At 55.7% G+C, this 25,022-nt stretch overlaps 8 protein-coding genes across 8 annotated transcripts; 4 read left to right on the top strand and 4 right to left on the bottom strand.

Moving 5' to 3' along the window:
- Positions 1-5,239: 5,239 nt before the first annotated feature.
- On the bottom strand, positions 5,240-8,988 carry ColSpa_05821 (ABC transporter ecdL; the record flags this gene model as incomplete). The annotated part of the gene is given in 9 exon segments (XM_049272033.1): positions 5,240-5,737; positions 5,828-5,914; positions 5,929-6,023; positions 6,049-7,192; positions 7,210-7,778; positions 7,861-7,925; positions 8,315-8,386; positions 8,448-8,571; positions 8,628-8,988. The coding sequence occupies 9 exon segments, from the start codon at positions 8,986-8,988 to the stop codon at positions 5,240-5,242; spliced, it is 3,015 nt and encodes a 1,004-aa protein (XP_049127990.1).
- A 6-nt stretch (positions 8,989-8,994) lies between these two features.
- On the bottom strand, positions 8,995-11,712 carry ColSpa_05820 (ABC transporter atnG; the record flags this gene model as incomplete). The annotated part of the gene is made up of 5 exons (XM_049272032.1): positions 8,995-9,180; positions 9,262-9,372; positions 9,489-10,234; positions 10,284-10,500; positions 10,552-11,712. The coding sequence occupies 5 exons, from the start codon at positions 11,710-11,712 to the stop codon at positions 8,995-8,997; spliced, it is 2,421 nt and encodes an 806-aa protein (XP_049127989.1).
- A 1,401-nt stretch (positions 11,713-13,113) lies between these two features.
- Positions 13,114-14,087, top strand: ColSpa_05819 (uncharacterized protein; the record flags this gene model as incomplete). The annotated part of the gene is made up of 2 exons (XM_049272031.1): positions 13,114-13,525; positions 13,579-14,087. 2 exons carry the CDS (start codon positions 13,114-13,116, stop codon positions 14,085-14,087), a joined length of 921 nt encoding a protein of 306 aa, XP_049127988.1.
- Positions 14,088-14,856: 769 nt separating this feature from the next.
- Positions 14,857-15,787, top strand: ColSpa_05818 (anditomin synthesis protein L; the record flags this gene model as incomplete). Its single annotated transcript, XM_049272030.1, has 4 exons — positions 14,857-15,035; positions 15,203-15,403; positions 15,496-15,640; positions 15,728-15,787. The coding sequence occupies 4 exons, from the start codon at positions 14,857-14,859 to the stop codon at positions 15,785-15,787; spliced, it is 585 nt and encodes a 194-aa protein (XP_049127987.1).
- Positions 15,788-16,855: 1,068 nt separating this feature from the next.
- ColSpa_05817 (uncharacterized protein) lies at positions 16,856-17,578 on the bottom strand (the record flags this gene model as incomplete). Its single annotated transcript, XM_049272029.1, has 2 exons — positions 16,856-17,213; positions 17,247-17,578. The coding sequence occupies 2 exons, from the start codon at positions 17,576-17,578 to the stop codon at positions 16,856-16,858; spliced, it is 690 nt and encodes a 229-aa protein (XP_049127986.1).
- A 3,424-nt stretch (positions 17,579-21,002) lies between these two features.
- On the top strand, positions 21,003-21,215 carry ColSpa_05816 (uncharacterized protein; the record flags this gene model as incomplete). The annotated part of the gene is made up of 1 exon (XM_049272028.1): positions 21,003-21,215. The coding sequence occupies one exon, from the start codon at positions 21,003-21,005 to the stop codon at positions 21,213-21,215; it is 213 nt and encodes a 70-aa protein (XP_049127985.1).
- Positions 21,216-21,217: 2 nt separating this feature from the next.
- Positions 21,218-21,812, top strand: ColSpa_05815 (uncharacterized protein; the record flags this gene model as incomplete). The annotated part of the gene is made up of 2 exons (XM_049272027.1): positions 21,218-21,369; positions 21,449-21,812. The coding sequence occupies 2 exons, from the start codon at positions 21,218-21,220 to the stop codon at positions 21,810-21,812; spliced, it is 516 nt and encodes a 171-aa protein (XP_049127984.1).
- Positions 21,813-22,948: 1,136 nt separating this feature from the next.
- Positions 22,949-24,281, bottom strand: ColSpa_05814 (mannan endo-1,6-alpha-mannosidase DCW1; the record flags this gene model as incomplete). The annotated part of the gene is made up of 3 exons (XM_049272026.1): positions 22,949-23,974; positions 24,053-24,132; positions 24,188-24,281. The coding sequence occupies 3 exons, from the start codon at positions 24,279-24,281 to the stop codon at positions 22,949-22,951; spliced, it is 1,200 nt and encodes a 399-aa protein (XP_049127983.1).
- Between the last annotated feature and the right edge of the window lie 741 nt (positions 24,282-25,022).

Raw genomic sequence — 25,022 nt, 5'->3', positions numbered from 1 at the left:
AAGACGGGAGAGAGGGAAGTGGGTACCAGTATGTGTAGTGTATCCTGGAGGTTTAACACAGTACGGTGAGGAAGTGGAGACACCCAGGTGAGTTGGTTGAGCACAAGTACGGGCTCCCATTGGCTAGCACGCGAATGTCTCATCTGCACGGTCCAGCTTGCATTGCATCTTCACAATGTAAGTGGCCATGGGCACAGTGTAGGCTTTCCTTTCCAGCTACCGCTTCTGCCTCCACCATCTTAACGGAAAGGAGCGCAAGGTAGAGTGCTTTCTTCTCCTTCTTCAATGCCTTCAGCCTGATCATGCGGGGTGCCTTTGCATGGCTCAAGTAAGGAATGAAAAGGTGGCGGAGGGTGTATCTCTGCTGACTCTTGTGCACTCGCTGCCAAGGTAAGCTCCAGGACATCCATCGTCTTCCACCTCAAACCACAGACTCGCGATCACATATCCTCTTGGATTGACTGCTGGGCGAACGCACTTAGGACCTCACCCGACGCTTTCGTTTCCCTGGCTCGCTGCATTTCTCGCCGCCATTGCCGCTCCGAGGCATTCACCGACTCTCCGCTCCCAGGATATCTTATTTCTTGACCCCGCCGCATCGCGCCGCCTTCAGGCTTCATGCCTCCCCACCGAGGGAGGTTTGGTCTCCATCGCACTTTACCTTACCATATTGTTCACACCATCCCTCTGGATTGGTGCTGCGCTGGCCCTTGTGCCTGGAAACAATGGTTTGCTGGACAAACAAGAGTCACTCGGGCCCAGCGAGGACGCAAACGACAACAATGCCGCCATGAGCTTTCGAAATGTCGACTCCATTCCTCTATCAGCCTTCGAGTCACTGCCACAATGACCAGAGTCATCCACCTTGGCCGTCTATCCCAACAACCCTCCAACCCGAGCCAGCTTCTGACACCAACAACTAGGGTACCACGGTCTGATAGCGAGCAAGCCCGCTGCTTGGACGGACAGGTCTCTACTCATTCTCGAACAAAAGACGCTTCTTCTACGTGACCTGTTCCAGCTATACTTCTGATTAAAACAGGACCACTCAGCATGAGTCTTGGCCGGAAGGTGTTCCCAACCAGTCCCGTGTACTACCAGGTACCCCTGGGGCCTCCCTGGTACCTTACCGCGGCTTGCCACATGTTTTCTCTTTGGCCCAATTCGCTGCGAAGTTACCGGAGACATACCACTCATCTAGACATCAATCTATCGCTGACTATCCGGTTCAGGCATCTGGCCGTTGGCATCCCCTATTTGCTTGCTTGGCCTGCCAGATAACGAAACTCTTGCAGGGCCACATCCAGGAGCCAAACGGATCGACCCTCGTGCATGCCGGCTTACATCCTTGCAAGGCAAACCACGAATGGCCCACGGATCCGTTGGGCTTTTGCCAGCTCTACCTTGGCAGAATTCAATCCTTGTAGGATAGTCGACTGCAACAACTCAGGTATGTTTACGAAGTTTCTGGCCCTACAAAGCTCATCTTGCAGATGTTGTGATGACTCCGAATACTACCCTTGAGAGGGTAAAGCCTCAACAGGGCCTTTTTCACAACTGGTTGACTTGCTTGCATTCGTTTCATAACCCGGGCGAAGGCGGGAAACGGCAGTACGGACGAGACCTGGCTGGGGTAGCGAGTTGACAGCGGCTTGTCGCGTCTCATCTGTTTCCACTCCAGTGTTCGGGCCCTCGGCCTTCGACGATCCCATCTCCGTATCTATGCGGCTCACAACAGAAGGACCCAATATGCTGGTTGCCTTGTGAAATTCTCAAAGAAGCGGTGAGGGCATGGGGAGTGCCTGGATCTGGCTCTACGGCGGATCACGCCCCGGTAGCTTCCATCCCTCGAAGGTCGTTCTCTGTCGAGCTTCGTTTCTCACGCAAGGGCAACCCATCCAGCGTGAAACCCTGGCTAAAAAAGCGGATTGACTATTTCTCGATCAAGCTGCCGGTCTAGGCCCGTCTGCGTCATTCCAGTGACAGGAAAGCCCCCTAGGCTCGAATCCAGGTATCGTGGCTACGGGTCTTACGCCACTGACTTGCAACAACATACCCCCTGGTGCGGTACTTGCAAGCCTAGGTAACACGAAGAAGGGCGCTAGCTGAAATGACATCCACGTCCTGGAATTTCATGTCACTTACATAGGAAGAGCCAAGGGATCGGCTGTCTCGGTGAACATGCTCGCGATGTAGCACTTGGAGAGGAGTCAGTCATTGTCTTTTACTTTGGAGTGCCGGGCCCTCATTCCGAGAAATGCTCACCGTGCTGCTCTGGATACTCAGCCTGCCTAGTCATTTGTAAAGACATGTGGACCGGGGGTTCACGTATTACAGCGCCGGTAGGAGGTACTATAGTCTTCACCACTTTTGGCGCTACACGGAGCAGATGAACGGCTTCTTCGGAGCCATCCCCCTGGGATCGTCACAGCATCCGTGGGTCTCGATTGAACATTCACCGAAAGCCTCTCCCTGGTAGCCACCTGAGGGTAGGGAGCTTACCACGTTGCCCTATTTCTGCTTTGGTATCGGATCTGGTCATTTTAGGGACCCAACCTTCCGTATTTGTTCGCTTTCTCTTTCCACATTGGGACCGTCAAACTTAGATGGTTAATAGTACAAGGCTCCGCTCGCCAAACTTCTTGCCATCGGGCGCCATGTATCTTCTTCATGATTGACCCCCTGACCATGCTCTGCAAGACATCCCAGTTCCCCTCAAACGTCTCCCATTGGACTAGGGGATAATGATTGGACGGACATGAAGCAAAAGCCGTCAATCGCCATGGCCACCAACCCTGGGTCGGTATGAGCTACCCTTGGCGAGAGCCCAGGCTGCCAAAAGCCTTTCTCCAAGGCTAGCAGCATGTTCGCCGTCTTTCGATTTGACGGGCATACGAAAAGTCAAAATGGCGCGCACCTCGGGTTAACCAACAGCAAACACCGTGTGCAGCTTCTGCGCACGTTGTTCACCAGACCAGTTTCAGGCTCGCCTGTCGGGGGTGAGCCACGCATGGGCTTTTGTGGATGCAACGTTGAACAGGATCTTCGTGATGGATCCATCGGCTGTCAACCTTCTCTACATCGAGGCAGGCCACAGCATCTCTTAGCCGCGGCTGGTCTGCTCGGATAAGACAACGGTCACTGCTTGTACGTCGACAACTGACCAGAGGTCATACGGCCCTCGATTGGGCAAAACGCAAGCGCCATCTTCAACGGGTCACTGACTCATCGCTGCTGCAAGCCAATGGCGCCGTGAGAAAGCCAACATTGGCAAAGCCGATGACTGCGGGCACCCGATGTTTATGGTATTCAGACTACATATATCCATTGTTACGCCTGGTTTAAGACAAATTCTGGCAGGAGCAGCTGAAAGACAAGCCGCTTTGAGTCCGGGGTAGGCTTTGAAGTGCTACACAAACACTGCCTGGCCACGAGGCTGGAGTTGGCGAACAGGACAACTACAGTGATCTTCGGCAAACATGGCGGATGCAGGAGAAAAAAAATCATCCCACACGGGCGCCAAACCGGAATGCAGAGGGCGGATTATCAGCGTTGTTCAGCGCGGCCGGCGTCCTTAGCACCGGGAACCTGTCATGCTCAACTCAGGCTCACATGTACTGGACAGTAATTCAACCGCAACATATTATTCTTGATGGGTTTCCAACGAGGCGTATTATCTCATGGAATGTAGTAATGGCTCGTTACCCTTCCACTGAGGGCCGCACCAACTCTGCTCGCCAAGGCGTCAGCGCCCAGGGCCAGGCCAAATGTTTTGCACGAGTGCTTGCTCAAAGTTCACCCGGCGACTGTGCACCTCTATATCTGAATGGGGCATGGGCGTGACAGGGCCAGCGAGATCACGTCTGACCCTTTCGGACGCTGAAACATAGCATCAAGGTTCGTACCACATGGGCTGGCGGGTGTAGTCTGAAACTTTAAGATACTCTTAGCTCTAGCCCCTAACCCGCATGTTGCGCGGGCTTGCGGGAACTTTCAGCTCACACATGGCCTAGGAACAGCCCGGGTGGGGGGGGGGTAATGGTTGTGGAAGCCCCATCAGTCGGGCCGGGTAGGTTCTTGTTGTTGCAAGGGAGGCCCGAGTCCATCTGGTTCTTTAGCCTTGAGGTGGGTCTCGTCATTGTCCTTCCGAAGGTCGGCCGGCGGAGTGGATCCTTTCCCGTGTCCGGACCGAGGCACCCTCTTCCGCATCCGAACGCTTAGACCATGTGTTTGTCGAAGCTCGGAAGCGGAAGGGCGAAGAGTCATTCAGTGGATTCAGTAGATAAGGCAGACTGTTTTAGCGCGTTGAACGTGCTCCTGCGCACGCTGACAAACAGGGCGGAGGCTTATCCCATTTCAGCATGACGTTTTGTAACGTTGTTCCCCTCCAAGCCACGCTCGCTACTACCGCCCTACGATCCGGTCCCCTCAAATGCTAGTCCTTTTTCGGAAGTACATAGTAAGCAATAAACTCCATTGGAAAGTATGACTCCAACACACACTCCCTACCTGAGCCTCGATGCTGACTGGGGCTGTGACTAACAGTCGCATTTCGACTCATCTCGTTGCTGACAATTCGGGCAGACACAAACTGGTTGCAGCATCAGAGAGGAGTACATAGCGACAAAAGTCCGCCAAAAGTTTGTTTGCTCTCTGCAATTGCGACTGCTCCTCCACCCTCTCTCCTACTCACAGAGTCTCTCGGCCTCTCTCGGCCTCTCTCGGCCTCTCTCAGCCCTTTTCTATTCCTCCTGGAAGCTTTTACTTCCAGCCTCCCCCCCGCCCCCGCCTCGTACCTGGACTCCTCCTGGGCATGCCTAAGAAAAGGCACCAGGCGCTATACTCGAAGCCGCAGTCGACTGCCCCATCATCATTGGGTGCCTCAGCTTCAGCCTCTTCTTCTGCTCGTCAGTCCATACTCCGATTCTACACACCCCGGCCCCTGGCCCCCGCCCACCCCTCTCCCTGCCCATCTCCCGTCTTTCTCCTTCACCGAAGGTTCCCTGCGTGACGTCGCGCTCTTGTAACTGACAGCGAAGCAACACAAACAGAGAGCCAACGTAAGGGCGTCAACGAACTCTTGGCCGATCTCCGCCGATCCTCCCCTCGTGCTACCTCGACAGCATCGACAGCATCATCCGCTGTCACCGCTCCTACCGTCCCGCCGGCCCTCCGACAGATCCTCCAGATTCCAGAGACGCCCCCACCGCCGCCCAGGCGTGTCCCGAGATTCGACGCTTCAGGCAGGAGAGTACCACCGGGCCCGCCCCCTCCACGCAGCTGGCTGTCGCGATCGTCCAGCCATGTCAAGCACGCACACGCGACCGCCGCCCTGCGCGGCGCCCAGGCCATCCAGGGCCTGCCGGGGACGTACGAGCCGGACAAAGGCAGCCTGATGGACATTGTCTTGCGCAGGATGGCCCTGAACTGGGAGGTCCAGAGCGATTATGACCAGTACTACCTGCACACGTTGCCCAGCCGAGTCAGGGCCTCGTTGGCAAAGTACGTTGGCGTCTGGTACGAGGGCGGCGCGTCCCCCGCGGACCTGCGCAACATCCTGGTCCCTCCCCCTCCTCCTCCTTCGGAGCACGAGGGTGACAGCGAGCACCAGCAGCACCAGGTCGAGGTCGATGCGCTCGTGTCCCTGAACAGCAACATCTACTTCCTCGACCTGACGGGCTCGGTGGGCCACTCCATGTCCGTCAGGGAGCTGTCGGATGTTCTCTTCCCGCAGAAGCTGGCGCGCGCGTCTGAGGCGGTACAAGACTCCTGGGACACGTCAGAAGCGCCGTCGCTGCCCCCGAAGCTCCTCCCCAACATTACGCACCTCTGCCTCGCCGTCACGCCGAGCGTCTACCAGCAGGGCGGTGGGCCCGGCGTGTCGTGGAAGCACCTCCTCGCGCTCGCCGCTAAGCTACCTACGCTCACGCACCTGAGTCTAGCGTACTGGCCCGAGCCGTCGTTGACGCCCAACGCCAAGTTCTCCACTATCGTCTCGCCCGAGGGTAGGACGGAGCAGTACTCTGGCACGGGGGCGTACGCGCACACCCTCGACGATGACTGGTCCGAGGCCGTCATCCTGCTGAGGAAGCTGAGCAAGTGCCTCTACGGGCTCGAGTATCTCGATCTCACGGGCTGCGGGGCGTGGTTCAAGGCGCTCATGGCCAATGTCGACGGCGATAAAGTCGACTGGACGGGGCCTTGGGGCAAGGTCTTGACACTGAAACTGAGGTACGGGTATGACGTGAGCGAGGACACGCCGATTGCGGATTCCGAGCGTTATCGCGAGACGGCCGAGATGGCCAAGTCGGTTGAAAAATACATTGTGGCGCAAAGAGCTGGGAAAGGCAGGTTCATCAATGTGGATAGCGATCCCGTAGATAATGCGCGGTTGCACTTTATAAGCTAGATGACAGATAGTCACGTATGCCACAAAGGAAAACAAGTTGAAACCCCGATCCGAGCTGAGCACAGTCTTCCGTAGATGAGCGAGGGTTCTCCCTTTGGGACTAAGCATCGTGGCTTCCGCTTTGCTGGCTCGCGTTCCAGAGATCCCTAAACCTTCCGCCCGCCTGTAGCAAGAGATCCTGGGGTTCCCGACCTCGACAACGCGGCCCTTGTCCAGCACCACGACGCGATCAAAGTCGATGACCGTCTCCAGGCGATGAGCAATGGCGATGACGGTGTGGTCCTTGAACTCCTTGCGAATGAGGTCTTTGACCGTCCGCTCGGTGTGTGCGTCGACGCTAGTTTTTGCGTTAGGTACACTGCTGTCTTTGGAAAGGGGTGGGGGGACGGAAACGTACCTGCTCGTCGCCTCGTCCAGAAGGACCACCCGTCCTACGTCCTTCCTCAGGATCGCCCTGGCGAGGAAGAAGAGCTGCCTCTGCCCGTGGCTCAGCGTCTCCTCCTTGAACTCGGTGTCCAGCCCGCCGTTCTCGCGGATTGCGTCCCAAAGCCCGAGACGCACGAGCGCCGACTCGACGACGGCGTCGTCCGCGGAGACGGTGCCGAGGGGGTCAAGGTTCTGGCGCACCGTCCCGGGGAGGACGAACTGGTCCTGGGTGATGGCGATGAGGGCCGACCGCAGGGGCAGCAACGGAAGAGAATGCAGGGGCAGCCTGTCGATGAGGATTGTGCCGGAAGACAGGGCAGGAGGCGCAGGAGGGCGAGGAGGAGAGAGGACTTGCCGCTTCCCGTGCGGCCCACGATGCCAATCTTCTCGCCGGGGCGGATGGAAAGGGAGATTCCGTCCAGAGCTTTCATCTTCGTGGCTTGGTCGTCGTTGTCGTTCTGGTCAGGCACGTCGTATGAAGCAGAAACATCACGGAGCTCGATGGCGCCACTGTCAGGCCAACCGTTTAGGTCTGTCTCTGACACCCGTTCCCGCCCTTCGGGAAGGCTCACCAGTCCCCTCCTCAGAGCATCGTCCTCGACCTCGTCGGGCGTCTCCTCGGAAAAGTTTTTGATGCGCGCGACGGCTCCGATGGAGGTCTCGAGCGCGGTCCAGAACTGGATGAGCATTTTGAGTGTCTCGGTGAAGGAGATGAGCTGGACGAGAGAGACGCCCGTGAGGCCGACGGACACCGTGGCGCGCAGGCGGACGGCGAGACCGACAACCAGGACGGCGAGGGCGGCGGTCGTGAGGTCGAGGACGAGGGTTAGCCATTGCTGGGTGAGGAGGAGGATGTAGAAGGGCCGCTGGGAACGGTCGATGAGGGTGTAGGAGTGCCTGATGGAGGGATTGGTGAGGGCGTGGGCGCGGAGGGTCCGCAGGCCTGAGAGTGTTTCCAAAAAGTGTGTGCTGGGTGCTCGTGTTAGTTGAAAGAGTATCTTTTTGAGATCGGTTTAGTGGCTTACTAGACTGGGGCTTTCTCTTCGAGGTCCAGGAGACGGAGTTGACGGGAGGTGCGGAGATAGGCTCGCTGGATGTAGTAGAAGACGAGAATCAGGGCGGGGAAGCTGATGGCAATGTACCACGAGGCCGATGCTATGAGGAAGGCCTTACCGATACAGGTGAAGAAGCCTGGGATAACCAAGGTCAGCTTCATCAAGGCACAGAAGGATACAGGTACCACGATGTCTTACTTGCGATGGATACCACCAATGCTAAGGGCAAGTTTCGGTCAATCAGGCCTATGTCTTGCGAAAAGCTGAAACGTGTTAGAAGTGCTAGCACGAGTTCCAAGTGAGTTCTTCGTTGCTTACCGAGTTGTGATAGACCCAATGTCAGTGCTCGTAAAGAGGGACAGAGGAGCACTATGAAGGAAGTCAGTTCTGCCGCCGTTTACTCAAGATAGAGAGCAAAACTTACTGCATAACGGCTTTGAGGAGTCTCTGATGCAGGTTGACTCCGGACTTCGCAGCGATCGGAACAAGCACGAACCTAACGGTGTAATATTAATATGGGTGGTAAGCTACGTGCATCAATGGCATAACGGGCTTACCATATAAGAACGGCAAAGCTGAAGACACCCCCGACCTGTAAAGCAGCATAGATGCCGAGGTAGTAGGCGTCGCGTTGGCCTGGAGCCTCGGCATTGGCGTCCGTCCAGAACTTCAGCCAAATAGCTTGGTGCTTGTTGTCAGTAAGGCCGCGAAAGGGTCAGACGATGAAATCGACTTACTCGGGAAAGTCGAAAAGAACGCCCAAGTCACCTCGAGGAAAAGCATGATGACGACGAAAACACTTCCAACGCTGCCGAAATAGTAGCCATAGACGCTCCAGTCGCCCAACTGTCGCCGCTTGTCTTTCTGCTCTTGAACCACCTTGGCCTTCTTCTCTGCCGGGACTTTATAAGCAGTTTCATCAGCAGCCTCATCTGCCTGAATTTCGTCTCCGGCTTTATCATCGGATACAGATGTAAGGAGGCTTCTGACATAGCCTTCTGTGTTCTTGCAATCTTCAAAACTTCCCATCTCTGCGATTACGCCGTTTCCAAGGGTGATGATCACGTCTGCCCGGGACAGAAAGTTCACTTCGAACATCATTAGTCATACGCCTACTTCAGACTTGCTGATTGAAAAGGAGGGAGGTGGGTTTATACCTGACTGGGTGGCAAGGATGATTGATGTTCCCCAGGCCCTGAGTATGCCTCTATCGGCACTGAAGACACGCTGAAACACGACACTGGCAGTTTGGTTATCTAATCCGCTGAAGATGTCATCAAACAAGGCGATCTGTGGACGTGAATAGATAGCTCTTGCAAGTGCCTGTGCGTCGTCAGTTTGAAGTTCGAAGCTGCTTGGAGGGTCACTTACAACACGCTGTTTTTGACCACCGCTCAAGGCAAGACCCTTGCTGCCGATGACTGCCTGATCCCCATCTGGGAATTGAGCAAGGTCTTTCTCAAGGTCACAGGCCTTCAGAACCTGCGAGTAGAGATGTGCGTCGAATTCGGAGAAACAGATTATGTTCTTTCGAACAGTTCCATTCTATTCAGTCGGTCAGCTCGTATATCTTGCAATACCTCAGAGGGCGCACGTACGATCAGCCAGGGACTCTGCTCACACCAGGAGATCCGTTGACTGGAAAGCTCGATTCTTCCAGTGACGTGAGGCAACTCGCCAAGGAGGCCTTTCAGGAGCGTGCTTTTGCCAGACGCAACTGGCCCCACGAGCATCGCTAGCTGGCCCCTCTGTACTTCAAAGTTCAGACCGCTCAGAATGGGGCTAGAATCTGGTTTCCAGCTCATTGACGCGGTCTTCGCAGTAACAGCAGGTCCTGTGCTCGGTTTCTCTTCCAAGACCAGCTTTTCGGTTTTCTTCAAACCTTGAAGTTGGACCCCCTGGTAAGACTCTTCTGTGTCCGTTGACTGCGTTTCGGGCTGTGAGACGGAAGGAAACGACCGATACTCGACCCGGGGCGACTCGGACAAGTACGTCTCAATGCGACTGAAGCATCCAAGAGCCGCACTCATGTCGAGGACAACCTCGAACATCCAAAAAAGGGGGCTCGCGAGCAGAATAATCAGGGACAGAGCAGCAAACAGCCTGGTGGCATCAAGAGTCTGTCCAGTCTTGGAGGCGATCGCTGTGTACATGGCAAACGCAACTATCGGTGAGAGCATCAGAGGCACCTGCGCGATGGCTGAGGTTATGGCGCCAATGATGCGGAAGGGGGTTGCTGCCTTCATCTCAGCGAGTCTGAGGTCTGCCAAGGTCTGGGAGAGCTTCTGCGTCAGACCCGACATCTTGATGCTTTTGACGTGGCCGATCATGGCTGAGGTGATGCCTTTGCACGGGTAAGTATGGTGTGTGAGACAGTGGGAGGGGATGAATACCGATGCGCTTTTGGACCTTCTGAACCCAGACGACCTGATACTTTTTGGTGGCGGGAGCGAAGAAGATGGTGGCAATCAAAGCACAGATGGAGACTATGATCGGACCGGAAGCCGCATAACCAATTTGTATGCTGAGAAGCCATGTTGCAATGGCGATCTGGATGATGTTGGCCCAAAACTCGTGAAGCTCGCGCCATGCGCGGATGATGACCTCGACCTACACCTCTGTTAGCATAGAAGCAAGATCAAGTTACAGCCCAAGACTTACATCAGTCGACATGAGAGTGACCGCTGCGGAGTCATCTCCGGGTGCGACTCGCAGCTCTGTTGTCTTGGAGTAAATGGCAGCAACCAAGACACCCCGGAGCATAGCCAGTGACCGAAAAGCCTTGTGCCAGTAGAAGCTCGACGAGACGGAAATCCCGAGGTAGACAAGGCCGTATGCCCCAATGAGCCCGTAGCCGTAGTTGACATCCTGGGACGGGTTCTGCAGGAAGTCGAGAAACCGGTTCAAGACCAGAGGCTGGCAGATGGTGAAGGCTAATAGAAAGATCCTCGGCAGGACGACTGCTAGCAGCTGCCACTTGAGCGTGACGATGCAAGTCCTGATGAGCCGATAACGCTGTGAACGAGATGATCCGTCTGACTGGATGGCCGTCGGGGACGACGACTTGTTCCAGTAGAGCCAGAACCTCTCATTCAGCACCGCAGCCGACATGGACTCGTCCAAGGCGAACAAGTCCAGCGGCTTCAGGAGACGACGGAATCCCGTCAGCAGCAGGGGCGTGAGCCACCAGAAGAGACCACGGCTGTAGATGCCGCTGGTCTCCTCGGGGCTGTACGACCGACCACCGCTGGCGAGGTGCCGCGTCTTGCCCTGGGCCTCGAGGATCACGATGGCCGCCTTCAGCGCGAAGGACGCGGAGAAGACGGCGCTGATGGCGACGCTTAAGTGCGACAGCCACACGGTGCGGAGGATTGCTACATCCAGCACCAGGGACACGAGGATGTATATATTCAAGATGGACGAAGGCTTAAGGCTCTTCGCGTGTTCTATGTACGAGAGACCACCAAACATGACCGTGGCAGCAAAGGACGCGCAGGATGCAGCAATCGAGACGGTGCGCAGGCGGCCCGCGTCACGATGGGTTGCCCACAACGCGACGAGCACGATTTGAAGCACGGCGAGGGTGCCGATGGCGGCCTGTTTGGTTAGTCGGAGGGCATTGCCGGTCACGGCGTGGGGGAATTTGCCGAGGTGACGGAGGCGGAGAGGTGCGATGAGAAGGAGGAGGGAGGCTGGGAGGATTGTGAAGAGGCATTGTTCAAAGGTCAAAGTGAAGTCGAAACCCTCACGGCAGTTTTGCACGATTGGGCCGAAAGCGTCGTCGGCGGTTGGGGAGCATCCGATGGAGGATGAGGTAGCCATGGTTGAGGTGAAATACAGCTCGATGGGCAATTGGGGATGAAAAAGGGAATGGTCGAGCGTCGAGCTGGCGGGCGGGAGGGGTCACTTTTTAAAGAACGTTCGACGGCAATTGCGGCACGGTAGCTGGAGGGTTCTTCCCCTGAGACATTGTCCGATTGAGGAAGGTGCATAAGCGCAGCAATCAAGGGAAGCGATACGAGAAACAATCAGATACCATTCACTGGGCTGCTGGCTTCCGAGAGCGCAAGGATTAAAGAGCAACGTAGAATACATGAAGAATACATGAGTGAAGTGAAGCTTTTCGCAATTGTGCCGAAGAAGGCGAGTGTTTCCGAATTTGGCTCTCCTCTTTGGACGAACACGTCAAGATGGGACCAACTAAACCCATCTTTTTCTCTGGCCGGAACCAAGAGAACATCCAACCAAGAAAGGGACGATCCGACTTGGGAGGCATGGCCACACCTCGGCCCACTATTACACACAGTACACTACTGGAGACGAGTCGCGGCGGTAAACAACCTCAGAAGCAGAACCCTTCAGGGTCTCGAGTGGCTGTGAGCTCCCCAAAACTTGCCGCCGCACCCCTGTCGTCCTCCTGTTCTGGCCGTCTTTCGTCCAAACAGGTTTTGTTAGGCGTCATCCAATGGACGACTAGTCGGGCTAGACCCGGGGTTTCTGCGGTGGGTCCCAAGCCAACGGCGGCGGTGGAGGCCCAACCGGGAAAAGAATGCTGTGGCTCAGGAAGTACACTAGAGCGAGACCGATGACGCAAACAGAGACGTCTTTGCATCCACGCACGACCTGAACAACGACGACACCCAGCAACACCAGCAACACACCCCTTCTCAAATGACTGAAGTTCCCGGTCACGTCAGGCTCGGCAAGGCTTGCTGTGTTGTTCCTGCCCCAGACGTGCAAGATGATCTTTGTTCCTTGGTCTTTTTATGGTGTCCTTATGCCTCGGGCCCAGCTCTAAGCCATGCAAACATGGCTTCGGTCCAGTCGAGTGACGCCGATGGGGTTGCCGGCCTTGTTCCTGCCCATCCCCTCCAACACCGCATTCCTTCACGTCCAGTAAGCGTCTTCTTAGTTGCATCATCGCCGTTCCAGGGTCTTGGAAGGTTGGTTCGCTGTGATTCACCCATGGCTTTCAGGCTACCTGCTCTCCCTCTTTAAGGGCAGGAACCTTTGCTGCCTCGCATTTGATCCTGACTCTGGAAACTCCTGTTCCCAGTCATTGCCTCACCAATTAACAAACAGAACCTACTAAATACCCTTCACCATCGCGGGTCTGAGGTAACATACTCTGCTGTGCGCCCGCTTGTCTACCCGACAACATCTCCATCATCCAACCATCTTTCTATTTGTCCAACTATAGCCGTACACCCCAGCACCGGCAACATGCATTTCACCGTGATAGTACCGTTGGTGCTGTCCATAGCGGCTTTCGTCCTGTCCTTCCTGGCTCTCTTCGCCGGCCACAAGGAGGGCTTCATGGAGGACTACGACGTCGTCCGCCTCAACATGTCGACCCTGGGCCACAACCTGATAGCCACCGCAACTGAGGAGGCCGACCCGGCCTCGACAACAGACGGCTTTCTCGACAGATTCATCGACGGCGTCGGCGATCGCGTATCTGATATTCTCAACGACATCGGCAATGACGTGGCCGACCGTCTCGCAGACGAGCTGGGTGTCTCTGAGTGGTACTCTCTGCACTTGATGGACGTTTGCCAGGGTGGCTTTGCCCCCAATGTGACGGCACCCAACGTCTGGCTCAATGTCACGAACTGCACCCAGCCGTCTCCTGGTCGTAAGTACCGACACGTACCTAATCCGTGTGACGCAGTGCTAACCCTTGAACAGCCAACGTGAACCTCACCAAGATGCTGGACCAGGAACTCTCAGTCGGGCCCCTGCGCCTGAGCCTCGCCGACCTCAACTGGCCCGATAGCATCGAGGACACCATGGACAAGGTCAACAAGTTCCTCCTCGCCATCTGGGTCCTCTACGTCCTGGCCATTGCCTTCTCCGGCCTCGCCATCCTCGGGTCACTGGCGGCCTTCTTCCTCGGCTTCAAGAAACGCATGACGCTGAGCAACTTCGTCTTCGCTATCCTTGCCGCCATCGTCCTCTTTGCGGGCAGTCTCATCACAACCATCGGCGCCAAGGAGGGCGCGAAGCAGATCACAGACATTGGCGAGGATATTGGCATCTCGGCGGAGGCCGGACAGAAGTTCATGATCATCTCGTGGGTCGCCTTCGCTGTCATGTTCGCGGCGGCCGTCTACTGGGTTACTCAGTTCTGCGTCGAGAGGCGGTCGACGCGCAGGCGGGGTTTCAGCGAGAAGCGTCACCAAAAAGGCAGCTTCTAAGGGATGATCTATCTCATCTCTGGATAGCACACCGTAAAACAACAAACTAGTGCGTTTTGATTCACTCCAGATTGAGAAACCACGACACGAAAGCGATTTTGTTTTTTGCAACGATACCTTTGTCGGGTCTGGCCTGATAGCTGGCATACCACGGCCATTTCCGGCACCCCAAACCTTTTTCCTTTTTGTCAAGATACCATTGTTGCGACACACAAAGTCATAGAATGTACCGTTTTAGTGTGTAGAATGTTCAGAATTAAATCAAACAAGTGATGCTACCGAGGGATAGCACCCCTGTCATCTTCATCGCTCATTAACCCATGCCAAACGGACTGAAGCTTTGTGAACACGCTACACTCATCCATCTAATGGCTTGTATACTCATCGATGCCTTTGACCTGTAAGCGATGAGCCTGCCGAGTTCCTTCATATCCCACCGACAGAAGCTCCGCAAGGAACCCCGGGACCCGCCTGCCGGCGCCGGCATCCTGCACCCCGGAATGTGGGGTACGTCATTCCTCCCTAAACAGGCAGCCACCGCCCAGCCTCAACCTCCGACCGAGCCCAACCTTGGTCCTTCCGGTTGCTCCACTCCTCAACTACATCTTGCTCGGCCCAACTGCTCTCACCCCTTACAACCTCCAACACATTGGCAAACTCACACTCCTTTGGTCCTGACCAGCTGTTTCGTCGTCTAGCATCCCGTTCGTCTGATCTTCTCCTCTTCTCTTCTTCGTTCGAGATCCTAGTCGGAGAAGCAACATCTAACATGCCCTCCCTTCCGTTCGCAGACCGCATCTCCTCGGCGGCCAACATGCGAGGCAATAGCGACGCTGGCGAGGCCGAGTCGCTTCTCGGGCGTGGCCGGGAGAAGGCACGCCGCTTCTGGGACGGATTCATTGATTTTGCTCTGCAGGGCAACATCCTCGAGATAGCCTTTGGGTTGATGTGAGTATCCCCCCTCCAACTTTGCTTGAGCTTACTGCATCCTGTGTACGTATCGAGGGCTTTGCAATACTTCTGATCCCCGAGTTTGGATTATACGTCTCTCATAATCTCTGGGGGCACAGTTGACACACGTTTCGCCGAGAGCTCACTGACCTGACCCCCCGCAGCATCGCCGCCGCCTTCACGACCCTCGTAAACAGCTTCGTGCAGAACATCATCATGCCCCCCATCTCCGTCATCCTCCCGCTCAACCGCAACATGGAGCAGAAGTTCGCCGTCCTTCGGGGCGGACCCAACTACGCCCACAACAACACGTACACAACCCTCGAGCGCGCCAAGGATGACGGCGCTGTCGTCCTGGCCTATGGGTAGGTTTTTCATCTGCTTCCCTTGGAATTTCTTTCTATAACTATGACACACCGATGAAAAGATCGACGACGTGACTAACACATGACCACAGCTCTTTTCTCAACCAGCTCGTCTCCTTCCTCTGCATTGGAGTCTCCCTCTACGGCCTGGCCCATGTCTTTCAGTTCTTCTCCCCAGAGCCAATTATTAAGCATACCGTTAAGTGCAAGTACTGCCGCAAGCGGATTAGCAGTAAGGTGAGTCCGAAATATTGCACCCGGGATTCCATGCTCGTATTCGGACCCAAAGTATATGAGAGAGCGAGGGCTGATTCGCCTCTACAGGCGCAACGTTGTGTCAACTGCACCAGCTGGCAGGATGGCCGCGAGGACCGGGTTCACTGATTCCAGGGCTTTCATTTGTCCAAGCATGCGAGAAGTCTGCTTGGGTCACTTCTGAGATGAAGCGGAAAGAATTGGACGGTGTTTAGTTTTGCAGTCGCGTCTAAACCCATTGTTTCGGCATTGCAGGCATGAAGTTAGGGAGGGTATAAGAGCGTTTGTTGGCATTGTTATTTGAAGCATCATTTGAGACACGGGGTTGTATTGAGTAAGAATTACCATGCTTTGCCGACGGAACGTCACTCATCAAGCAAGGTAATATGCATGCCAATGAATGATATAGAGCCAACACCATCAACCGCTATCGATCAAATCATCCGGCAACCAATGGCTTTCTAGTAAAGCCGGGTCCCAACCCAAGTCCACTCGAGTCGCTCTCTCATCCCACGTCAAACCTTTGCTGGCCCTTAGACGCCAGGCATCGTCTCCGCGGGAATCCCGCCGTTGCGCTGGAAGTACTCCTGCTGGGCGCGCGGCGACATGATGTGGCGGAACACTATCCACGCCGTACAGCAAATAAGAAACACGCCGCCCAGGCAGCCGAGAGCGATGCCTACCTGCTCGCTGAGCTCCATGTCGTATACGACTGGGGAGAATGTGGTGTAGCTGGAATCGTTAGGAGGGAAAAGACAAGGTTTCGCAGTGTTTACGGATTTTTCTGGCTGGATTCGGATCAAGAGATGGCTGTTGGTGTGCACAGATAAATATCCAGAAGCGCGCGCTGGAGTTGGAGTGTGGGAGCCGGTTGTTGATGATTTGCCATCATGCTGGTATTTATGCTCCATCCGTGACTGTCAGCTACGTGAGTCTTGCCGCTCGTCGTTTGGCATGAAGACGAGTGACTTTCTAGCTGTTCGGCAAACAAAAGCCTTGAACATGCTAAACAAGACCCAAAAGGACAAAAAACAAAAAAAACAACGAGCCCTTGATTGGCGGGCGAGCAGAAACGTCTTTCAGACGCAGCGGCAGATACTAGCCTACGCGGCGGACAATCGAGCTTGTTGCATAACCCCACAACACCTCTTCTTTCACACGCTGACGGCTCAGTCACAAAGGTGTCTCTCTGGCGCTTTAGATCAGCATGACTGCCGCCACAGCAGCGGCGCCGGCGAGTCCAGCCAAGAGAGCATCCTGACCGGCCCGCGACACCGCGGCGTTCGGCGTGGACGTTGGGGAAGCCTGCGTGCCTGTGGCAGATGGGCCGGTTTGCGCGCCGCTGGACTCTGTCGTCGTCGTCGTCGTCGCGGCCGCGGTGGCCTGGGCCTGCAGCTTCTCGATGCCGGCGGTGATGGTGAGGGGCACGCGGGCATCCGAGTTCGTCACGGGCGACAAGACCATGTCGGCCATCTTGATAGTCTGTCCACTCTGGGTGGCGACCACGTGGTAATCCAGCTGGTCACCCGAGATGGTGCCGATGTACGCGGTCGAGCTACAGAGCGCGGCCAGTCAGTCATCCATTCACGTCCCTCGAGCCATTAAGACGCTACCCATGAGGCACAGCTCGCCATGGGCTAGATCATACAGTTCGCTTTTGGGTCGTTCGACGTGGACCTCGACGGTCGAGGGGCCGCCCACGAGTGTGAGGACCAGGCCAGCGGGGTCATTCCGGCATTGGTAGTTGGTGCTGTTCGTTTGGCAGTATACGGCATAAGTCGTCGCGGTAGGGTTGACATTCACAACAGAAGCGTCATAAGGGTTGTTCCCGAAAAAGGGGTTTACGACCTCAATCACCGTCGTGGTCTGTGCCGCGGCGCTGCCCAACAGAGCCAAGAGGACCTTTGAGAAGCTCTTCATGGTAAAACATGCCCAATTCGCCCGCCTTGTAAATGTAAATAAAATGGAACTTCTCTCGCGACCATCCACGGGGGTTCGCAATTAGATATAGGCTTACGCTTTGTCAAAGATCATTTCCTTTGGATGCCGCTGTGCCGCAGTCTTGCATACGGGGCCCAAAAGAGTCCATGCCGCTTGTGGCCAAGCGCTCGTGTCGTCCCCTTTGCTTTGGAAGCGAAACGCAAGCCTGCACCGTTGGCTCTAGGCTGCCATAAGTCGGTAAATTTCCGATTGGATCCCACACGTTGCCTCGGCCAATGTTCCATTTACCATGTACGTGAGAAACGGCCTCCTACTAAACAGGTGCGTCTTATTTCGCGTGCTCGCCATAGGAGCAAGGTGAGGGTGGCCGTCGCTTCAGCATGTTCTACGGTGACAGTTCTGTTTTGTGGTGGCTTGGATACATGTTCATAAGGCTGTTGAAGTTGTTGACCAAGGCCTAGATCCAGCGGAAGTTAAGCTTATTTTGAATATGCTAGGCCATTCTGATTGGTGGACGAGAAAACACTGGCAGAGGTACAATTTACTGCGAGAGACTCTTTTCCGGGGCAGATATTGACTTATATTTTCTCTTCGTATGATCAAGCAGCAAGGAGGACGGATGCGTGAATGGCATCTCGATTGTGTAGCATGGGGATGAGTTTGATTTTACGCCCGGACGCCATGGTTAACAGGACCGGAGGGTGGATACCGATCTCCGAAGCGCATCTCGATTCTTCGATGCTCGACATGGCATTCGTAGGTTGTTGCATACGGCTTTTGACATGAGGTCTTGGTTTTCTCGGGACGGCGTCGGGTTTGCTAGGCACGAGAAAGGGGCATCGCCTGACAGATAGCTCCAACAAATTGTCAAGCATGCAGGATAGACGGTGTTTCTGGGCTTCTATAACCAAGCACTTGGCAAGCGATTGAGCTTTCTTTTGTTGTCCAAACGGGCGGCCCAACGCCGATCGTCTTAGAAACTCCGGAGCGAGAGGCTGCCTCGGTGCCTCGTAACTCTGGCAGCGAAAGATGGTTGTCAGGCTTCTTTTCACGACGTCGAATAAAGTAGCAAACGAGGGCAGCCTCCTTGTCTTTTCTTTTGCCATGGCAAATGCAGAGCTGGTGACACTACGGGCTTGTTAATTCTCGTCGTCACATCTCGGCAGAGCGGTTGTCATTCGAATGCCGTAGGCCCAGCTTCGCCAAGGCAACTACGGTGAGACGGAGAGGCGCGCTGGTTGCATGATGCTCCGGGCGGAGCGGAAGAGATCAGAGGATGATTATCCACAAACGGTCCCTGGGGGCTGGAGATGACGGGACGATGAGAGACACGGACGAGAACCGCGAACTGTGCATTGGTGACAGAGCAATGCCAGCGTCGGTAGTTGATAACATGGGATGGATGTGACGGAGACATGATAACCGATATGGCTGGTAGGTTTAACGTGGCGAGGCAATGATCGGCTTTTCCATGGCTCCTGCACTTCCTCCGGCTGCAGCAGGGAGGGATTGACATGTACACTACACTACGCTACCGCGTCTTGCGCTGCTGCATGGATCGTTTAGGTAGTACCATTGGATCCCATGGACAATGGTTTCCTCGGTTCCGTCGGTGCAGCGAGCGGAAAGAGGACCCCGACAATCATTGCCGGAGCCTATCAAAGGGCAGAAAGCGGACGGGATAGGATCCCACTGGGGTCAACTGAAGGCGTCTCGTCGTCCACGTTGCGACCTTGTTCGGATGCCCGATTTTCAGATGAGGGATGAAGAGAAGGGATACAGAAAGACGAGCCGGGGAAGATGTAGGCGACGGGATTTCTCCCCTCCGATGCGCAATGGTATTTCCGAAAGACTTGGAGCGGGAGTTTGTTGCGTGGCGGTTGTGTGCTGGAGGTTCCCGAGGTTCTCGTCAAGGACGGATGGTCTAGATGGGAAGGGAAGGTGCTGGTGGTGTCAATCTTACAATGACGAGATTCCTAAGCGTTGCAGAGTTTCCCAAGCAGTTGCCCGAGTTGGGAAGGGAAAGCGCAGCGGGGCGGGGGCCGAAGGGATACCCTAGGTGGTTTGGCATTGTCATACCCCTGCCGGTTCCTGCTTGCTGGCGATTTCCGTCCAGTCAGGTGCCTCTGGTTCCCCGAGCCCCCCATTTCGGGCGTCCGTGCCCACCCCGTTCATCATATTTTCTCGAATTTCGCGGTCTTGGCATTTCTTGGCTTCCTTCCCTTCCATCCTCTCATCGTTTGTTTCTCACTCAGCCAATTCGTTTCCCACTCGCCGCCAGCCCGCCCACCTGTCCGCCCAGCACACACAATCATGTCTACACCCTCAGTACGCACCCGCCATCGGCCGACCGCCGCGGTGGAAAGACAGAAGGGATGAGGGGGGGGGCGGAAGCCACCGCTGCCGACCAGTGCCAGTGCCAGTGCCAGCATCAGCATCAGTTGGTCCCTTTGCGCGCATTGAATTACCTGGAGGCTTGCTGCTACTACGCAAAGGGTGTCGCTGCCGAGTCCTTTCCCTGACCAGTCAGCCGTGCCAACGCCGACACAGGAGATAGTCAAGTGCCAAGCCACCTGTGTGCACTATGGCACTCTCGTCTGGCGTGGAGACCTTGGGGCGACCTATGACCCTCCCCTCTGCTGAGCCTTTCCCAAAAGTCTTGGCTCCCATTTTGCCAAAAAGAATGCACACTGGCTGCTCATCTTTCTCTCCTGCCCAGCCTTGGCCGGCAAGGACGGCGCATTGGCAAACGTTGTAGAGCGCGCCCTTTCTCTCCCTCTCTCTCATACTCTTGGTCTCTGATTATCGCTGCTCACCTGAAGTCACTCCCCGTCTCGGTCGCGTTTCCGCCGCCTTGTCACCAAGAACCCGCTCCCCGGAATCCTTCCTCGATTCTCTTGGCCCCATGCCCGTTTTCCTCTTTTAAGGAAACGAGATCCCTCCGCACCCAGCAGCAGCCACGACGCTCGCCCTGGTTGACCGTTGCCGACAGCTCTGCCCGAACCCCGTAACCCTACAGGAGCTTGCTGTTTCGCTTTCGTTGCACCTGTGGAACGGCTCGTTAGGTCTTGTCCCATGCGACAACAAGGGTCTCTCATCACTACCGCCACCAGATACGCCGAACCCACCTGCGCCGCGAGATACGACCAACCGCCTTTCCTCCGGCTTGTTCTTCCACTCTAATCGTGATCCCGACGGACTGTTGCCATTTCCGTCCAGCTCCAGCTTCCGTACCGCCAGGCTGGTTCGCTGTATTGCCTTACTTCGTCTTGTCCACTCCGGAAGCCCGCCGCCCGATGAACGACCTCCGGTAGCTAGTACTCGACATCAAGCATTGTTGCACCCTCCGCTTTCCCTCGATTCCCCGCCGGCCCACGTTCGGCACCGTCCTCGCACCCTCACGATGCACTGCCCACAGCCTCTGCTGGCCGTGTTGTCGCTCTGCCTGTTCTCTTCAAATGTCGTCCGCGCCGACGACACCACTACTGTTCCGATCTACCTGCCGCACTACGATGCTAAGAGCTGGTCGCAGCTGCGGGGCAGTGTAATCTCAAGTGTACGATGGCCTCTGGAGCTGCCCAGGCCCTCCTTCCTCGGTGCTGTCGCTGTGATCTGACAATGGCCTTACTACAGAATGCTAAAGAAACGACGTACACCATCTTCTGCGCACCGCAAACCCCGCCTAACTGCGACCTCGCTGTCGAGTTTCCCTTCGTCTTTGCTGAAGGCGAGAACACGCTGCAGTTTCATGGCACCAAAACGTCAACGCTGTAAGTTCACTTACTTGCACGCGCCTCGATGCTACCTCCGAGAAGCACTCTTAACTAACCGCCATGTGACTGGGAACAGCATCGCCGACCTGGGATGCACACTTAGCGGAACGACAGCTGCGACATGCTCGGGTTACTCAAGCCTGAGGAGCGGATACATTAACGGCAAATTAACGGGCCCGACCGAAGTATCGTGGACCTCGACCATGACCGGCTCGGAGGTACAATGGGGTGTCCTGACACTGGCTGAGGAGGGTGCTGCGGCGACTCCAGCGCCGACCACCGCGACCGACGACCCGGACTTCGACGACTTCCTCTACACGGACACCATTTCCTCCTCACTACCCGCCGAGACCAATCCTAGCGCCGCCTCACGTCTCGGTTTCGGCTGGGCTCTTGCCGCATCATTATGTAGCATGGCTGCCGTCACTTTGATGACATGAGAACAGAATCCTACGCACCTGTGACGCACACGATGTCGCGCGACCAGGCATATTCCGACACCCCTGAAATAACCGAGGTACTCAACTAGTGAAAGAGGAGAAGGAAAGGGAGCGCAAAATGGTCTTTTTCATGGAAAGGCAGCACACGAAGCATAACAAGAAAAGATGGGAAATCCCGGATGGAATAACGGCGGATAGGAGGTCACACATTACTGGAGTTTTGCCCTCGTCTTCAAGAGGGTGCATATGGCGGATTCTTGGCAAGGCCTGTTATCTTTTTCCCCATCCACGACTTTCCGTTGGCGCAAGTCGCGCCGTTTCAGAGCTTTGTTGTTTCTCACGATGTGCTCCCATTTTGGAGTTATACCCCGTATCGGCGTTGTACAGTTTGCGATCAAGAGTTACATTGACGGTTAAACCAAATATACATCAAACAGGACAGAGATGTGGCAGCCGCCTTTCCCCTGTCCAATATTGCACAGCATCCACGACGCGTTTCTGCCTCCTTTGTTTTCCCTTGGTCGAGGAGCAGACTGTGAATATGAGTAAGTGTATATCAAAAAGGGGTCACCAAGGCCGCTGTGCCGCGATGTACCGCATAGGCCATCCTCGATGAGGTCTAGGTCCGTGGTGGAACCAGGGCTTGGTCCGATTCTCTGCTGCATAAGGCTCGCCGCGTATTGAAGGGGAGTTCATGAACGTTATGATTTTTTTACTTATTTAATCTTTTTCTCTGATGCCCCTTGCAATTCGTCTCAGCGACGCGTCCTCGGTCAAAACAACCCAAGTATCCAAACCAGCAAAACCGCACCAGAGGTGCTTGCCTCTATCCAACCGACGTGAATGGCGCCGTTACCCTGTGGATCTGTGACTGTTGAGTTGTCCTGTGGGTTTGTGGCCGTTGAGTTATCCACAGGCGCTGATGTGTTGACCTTGGGGCTAACGCCGCTGTTAGTCTCGTTTCGTTTCCGCGAACCGTCGGTACACGGCCGGCTGGTTGTAACCGCCATCGATGGGACGAGAAGCGTCCATATTGTTCTTCATGTGCAACAACAGCAAGACGCAAGAAAGGGGCGACAAACGCCGGACAGTTCGGCTGCCGTGAGGTTTGGAGGGACGGACAAAGCCAATACCTACTACTGACTGACAACGAGACCCTGGATGATCTCGAGGGCGCTCATGGTCTGGCCGAGGCCTAGGCTGCCGTCGTTCCCGCCCACATACCACTTCTGACCGCACGTCACATTCGTCGCGGTGGCCTCGCAAACCTTGGCCGCGGCAAGAGCGGACGGCACCAGGATCTCCTTGACCTGGGGGAGGAGCTCGGGCATGACGATGGCCGACTTCCAGAGGAAACGGGACAGGTACCCCTTGAACGACTTCATATCCGTGTTGCACGTGTTGACCGTCTCGCAAGCGGGCTCGTACATGATGTTTGTGCTGTTCTCAGCGAGGGAGAAGAAGCTCGACCGCGAAGTCTCCAACATCTTCTTGGTACGCTCCTTCCAGACCTCTTCCCCGGTGTGGTTGGCCATGACCGCGGCGCCGTAGAGGTAGATGCCGGTGGAGTAGGTAAAGGATAGATAGTTCGTCTTGCTACAGTTGTCGCGGGAGTCGGCGCCGTCGTAAACTTTGAGGTTGCTGTCGATAAAGCCCACGTTGACGGACCAGTCCCAGATGAGGTTGGCCCAGGCGACGTACGTCGCGTCGCCCGTGGCGGCGGCCAGCCTCGCGCCGAGCTGGAAGAAGCCGCCGTTGCTGACGGAGTTCTTGTAGTTGAGGCCATTGGGGTTGCTTTCGTAGATCTGCCACAGCAGGCCGCCGCCGCAGTGCGTCGAGTTCCAGCGTGTGGCAAGCGAGTTGAAAATGTTTTGGCCCATCGTGAGCCAGGAGGGCACGCTGCTGTTGGTCTGGGGGAAGTCTCGTTCCGCAGCGGCCATAACGGCGAAGCCCCAGAAGCCGAGGTCGTCGTTGCCCTCCTCGGACGCGTGTTCCGGCGGCACGAAGTCAAAGTTCGGGCCGGTGTTGACGGTGGCTGTAAGGGCCTGCGTGACCACGTCATTGTAAGTTGCGTCGCCGGTATAGTGGAAGTAATCCATCATGACACCCCAGAGGGCACCGGCTTCCCACCAGTAGTATGGATCTGGCAAGTCACCAACCATCTAGACATGTGTTAGCCCCTCACTTGTCTGGTTCTCCCAGGATTCTAGTCATATTTTGCTGGACTCATTACCACCTACCTTTGGATCACTGGAAACATTGCCGTTATAATATGACATGGCACCAAAAGCAAGACTGCTAGCAACTGCCTTGACAGAATCTAGAAAGAATTAGTATCATGCGCGTGCAACGTCTTCAAGTCCATCTATACTAACCTGGATTGGCCACATCAAGTGTGTTGGGCGCAGTGAAGGCAGACACCCCAGCGGCCGCTACGGAAGCAACAAGAGCAGACTTGACGAACACCATCGTGAGAGGCTGCCTTGCGATACGACTGTGCGGTTCTGGCGGGTCGGAGGCGAAGCTGTTCACAAGAGAACGTGTAAAGGAATACGCTTTCCTCAAGTGTACTTTGGAAACGAACTTTCCAGTTAATGAACGACAGGTTAATGAAGGACACGGGCGAGAAAACGCGTCGAAGTAACGAAAGTGAGAGCCGTGGCAGCGAAACACCGTTCACGAGGGATGTTGGGGAGAGAGGACCAAGGGGCAGCAGCAACCCATGATGGCAGAAGTTTGTTTGGTAGGGGCAGCCCCCCAATAAAAGCAGCTGAGGCGCGCCTATATCAAGTGGCAAGGACTTTGCAATCATGGGATCCGGCGGGTTTGTGAGGTCGCACATGCATCCGGACTCCCGTACGCCGGGGTGTCGGTGCACCAAGAAGGAAAGCAGGCGGCCCCCGCCAGCGAATGGGCGGGATTGCCGTCGACTCAGCCCTCATTGCTCGTCTCTTTCAGACTCTGAAAGCCTACAAGCTTCTCGGGAGGTCCTTGTGTGGTTCATCAGACCCCCTCTCCATCCCTGAGCCAGGACGGTCGGACAGGGAAGTCGGGCGTTTGAATGGCTCTGAACCCATGTGCCTATAGGAGGGGAAAGCAGGGGGCGGTTGGTGGGAGAAGGAAACGGCGGCGGCTGCGTTAGTCAGGCATACACGCGCGCTGGGGCTGATCGGCACGGCCCCCAGATGGTAGAAAGGGGAACCAACGGGG

Source organism: Colletotrichum spaethianum (genome assembly GCF_022836535.1).
Source record: "Colletotrichum spaethianum MAFF 239500 DNA, contig13, whole genome shotgun sequence".
Lineage (NCBI taxonomy): Eukaryota > Fungi > Ascomycota > Sordariomycetes > Glomerellales > Glomerellaceae > Colletotrichum > Colletotrichum spaethianum.
This window is presented reverse-complemented; position numbering and strand designations above follow the sequence as displayed.